Source organism: Wyeomyia smithii, chromosome 2 (assembly GCF_029784165.1).
Source record: "Wyeomyia smithii strain HCP4-BCI-WySm-NY-G18 chromosome 2, ASM2978416v1, whole genome shotgun sequence".
NCBI lineage: Eukaryota > Metazoa > Arthropoda > Insecta > Diptera > Culicidae > Wyeomyia > Wyeomyia smithii.
This window is the reverse complement of record NC_073695.1, coordinates 252,995,851-252,999,348: the sequence shown is the minus strand read 5'-3', so window position 1 is coordinate 252,999,348 and position 3,498 is coordinate 252,995,851. Positions and strand designations below refer to the sequence as shown.

At 40.6% G+C, this 3,498-nt stretch overlaps 1 protein-coding gene across 1 annotated transcript; it reads right to left on the bottom strand.

The window, feature by feature from the left end:
- Positions 1-1,756: 1,756 nt before the first annotated feature.
- LOC129722466 (protein obstructor-E-like) lies at positions 1,757-3,089 on the bottom strand. Its single transcript, XM_055675914.1, has one exon. The coding sequence runs from the start codon at positions 3,045-3,047 to the stop codon at positions 2,142-2,144; it is 906 nt and encodes a 301-aa protein (XP_055531889.1). The 5' UTR covers positions 3,048-3,089; the 3' UTR covers positions 1,757-2,141.
- Positions 3,090-3,498: the final 409 nt, after the last annotated feature.

The window sequence follows — 3,498 nt, the reverse complement described above, 5'->3', positions numbered from 1 at the left end:
TGACAAATAATTAACGTGAAATCTTCAAGAATCGATGTTTAATGTTTGAGAAACGAAAAACGGCAGACTAGTGTGTGAGTTTAAAGCTTTGTGTTGTTAGTTAGTACCCACATGTAATTATGTTATTTTAATCCGTAGTATCCTTTGATAATGGCTCAAACCAAAGGTCGAAACGTCAGGTTGAACAAAATTTAGTCGTTTTGATTCTTCAAGACCGAGAAAGCCAACCCACCTCTGTAGCCAATAACTTTAGAGTTAGCCGACCCCAAACGAATCAATAACCTGAAAATTGAAAAGCATTAGTATTAGTTCTTAGCTAATGAATGATGACACAACTAATGTCGAATTCGTTTTCGCAGTGTATTTACACTCGGACTACCCTTTTAACCATAAATGTTTTTTTTTTCACTTTCAGGACTACATTTTTTCTGTCTCTGACTACACTGCTTCTGTCTCGGACTACACCCGAAAAAAAGCAGAGTGCACTGCAGGGAGTTACCAACACATTCACAAGTATTTGTCAAAACTGGTCTGTTTTGGTTCTCGTTCCACGTGGTAAAGTGTCAGTTAAATTTTTTTCCAGCATATTTGCGTGATGAAAATATGAAACAAAATGACAACAAAACAAACAACTTGACAGCTATCCCCGTTATTACGCATAGCGATGCAACTAAACTAAAAATGTTTTTTAAGCTGCAAATTGTAGTCCAGAACGGTGCACCGCGAAAACGAATTCGACATAAGTGAGTGACTATGTCGAATTTCGTACTAGTGTTACTAACATCCAATATCAATACCGTTTCTCACCAAAACGGCCGAAACGTTGGGCAAGTAACCTAGATTGTCGTGTTTTTCTTTTTAAAAATGACTGAGAAGGCCAAAGGTGGTCCCCGTGGCTCTGTGGTTAGCGATGTCCGTCGGCTAGCTCTCCCACACGGTTGTGATAACGGGTTCGATTCCCGATCGAGTCGAGGATCTTTTCGAGCTGGAAATTTTCTCGACTCAGCACTGGGGCACGGTGTATCGTTGTTCTTACCCTACACATGCAAAATGTGCTAAAAAACAATATCGATAACGGATTCTCTCAACTAATCTAGTTGATCGAGACCGCTATTAGCCCCCAAGGCTAAGCGTGCGATATTGTTTGGGAAGCCAAAATAAAAAAAAAAACCATTTGCATAACTACTACCAGTCTTTGAAATAACAATAAAAAAAATCATAAACAACGAAGGAGGCACCCTGGAATTTTTCACAACTTAAGATACAATGACAATTTTAAGGAAACCTGCCTCTCATTCAATGTAGCCAAAACAATGAAATACATTATTTGCGTCTTTTGTGTACCTCTGGTTCAAGGGACCACGGCGAATAAATCAATTTTTCAGCTCAACGCTGCACTTTTCAACAACCCAGTAGCTGGTATTTCGGTCATCGATACCAATTGATATTTGAAAAAAAGTGTGAAAAAAATGTAAAAATCTTGTTTACATGAGGCAACCACACACACAGACAAAAATAAAATCATGGTGTCAAAAATTAATAATATTAAATAAGTAAAAAAAAAGAATTTCACTCTAATTTAATTTTCTCAGTTTGTATTGATATTTGAGATAAAACCTTATTAACGCAGTGAAAATGTATCCTATATCCTTTTTATGCGATAGAGACACTCACTTCCTCAAAAATCTGTCGCAATATTGAGGACCTAAATACTGTGACAAATATGTAGATAAAACGTATTTTGCAAACACGCGAAACTCTGAGCAAGTATACAGAAACAATTGTTTTTAGACTTATTCAAGAGCTCTTTGTGAAATATAAATCTTCTGTTATTGATAACCAATTGTTGAAAAAATGTTTCCTATGTAATTAGAGCCGTATCAATCAATGATCTTTGGTAAAAAAGAGAAATTGTATGTTTCCGTTGATTAGTCCAAACTTATCTCATTTATTTCCAAACATATGTAAGCAATAATATATCACGGTAACCCTAAATACTAATAATCGAAATTTTGAATTTGTGACAACGACCTCGTAAACAAATAAACTGGAAGATATTGGTAAAGATTTCCATTTGTCGTAATGTCACTATCACTTTACCGTATCACAGAATAGCAATCTTTCACAAACTCACCACTGTCCTACTCCCAATACACTGTGCAGGTACTTGGATCCCCCGGAAGACACACGGAGTGCTTCTCCGAGAACACGGTGTACGATGGACACTGCTGTACATTAGGTCTACCCAAAATACACGTAATAAACGAAGTGCAGCTATACGGATGCGGAATCACCGCTATGACTTTATCCGGGCAAATGTCCTCCGGTATCGGTGCCAAGGTCGTAGTCGGTGGATTCGGATCTGGGGTGGTAGCTCCTGGGCCTATGATCGTTCGGCACGTGTTCGGATCCCCGTAGAGGCAAATATTGAGCCGATCGTTGAACACCATCCAGCTCGAGCAGAATTCCTCACTAGGAATCCAAAGAAGACAGTCCACATATCTGGTGCAGAACTGCGGATGTGGCAGCCGACCAAAAGGCTTATCGTTGCGCAAACAATAGTCCACTGGAATGGGTTTGACACTTTCTGGAGCAGGAGTTGTGGTGGTGGGAAGCAGTTGAACCTTGCATGATTCTGGATTTCCCGGTAGACACAGGAATGACCTCGTGGAGAACACATATCCTTCGCGGCAGGATTGTTTCTGTTGTCGACCAAAGATACAGCTATAGTAGGTGGTACAACTGTCCGGATCAGGGAAGCGTCCTAGCACAATTCCACGGCACAGGCGCTCATCATTCTCTGGCTCCTCGGGAAACCCTTCGGTGCAAGTCGCCTGATTTCCCGGCACGCAATCAATCTCATCGACGGAGAAAATTGTGCCATCTGGACAGGTCATGAACTCTGGCTCTTCCTTGTAGCAGATGATGAATTTGTAGCAACTGTCCGGGTCAATCAGTACAGCGGAGAGCAACCCTTCGCACGGATTTTCCACATCCGCGTGCACAATGTACACAAGCAAGGACAACACAAGGACCAATGATTTCATTTTGCCGGTTGTGTCACAACTGATTCAATCAGACTGGTTTTATTTTTGTTGATGTGATGCTAAAATCAGCGAAAGCACGCGTTTTATACCTGATCGAACGAAAAAGATATGGGTCGGATTAGGGCGGGATCCTAAATCATGGGCTCTGATAAGACAAATCGATGGTAATCAAAAGATTCGCGCGTGATTCGGCTGGGCCGGATCCAAGAAGCTTATCGGAAAGAGAAAAAATTGGCGTTTCATTGTGAACATTTTTGTTTTTATGACTACCGCGTGAAACTCGCTCTTATCAGGATGACATATTTAACAGTCTGAAGTGGTACGTAGGGGAAGGGTTTGTATATGTTTATTTAGTCGTTAATTCCAGTCCACCTTGAAGTAGGTGAGGAAAACGAAAAACCCTTTCGATCGTGACTGTAGCGAAAAATCAGTCTACTTAGGCGTCGTACAC

Coding starts and splice junctions, on each gene's coding strand:
- LOC129722466 (XM_055675914.1), bottom strand. CDS start 3,047: ATGAAATCATTGGTCCTTGTGTTGTCCTTGCTTGTGTACATTGTGCAC.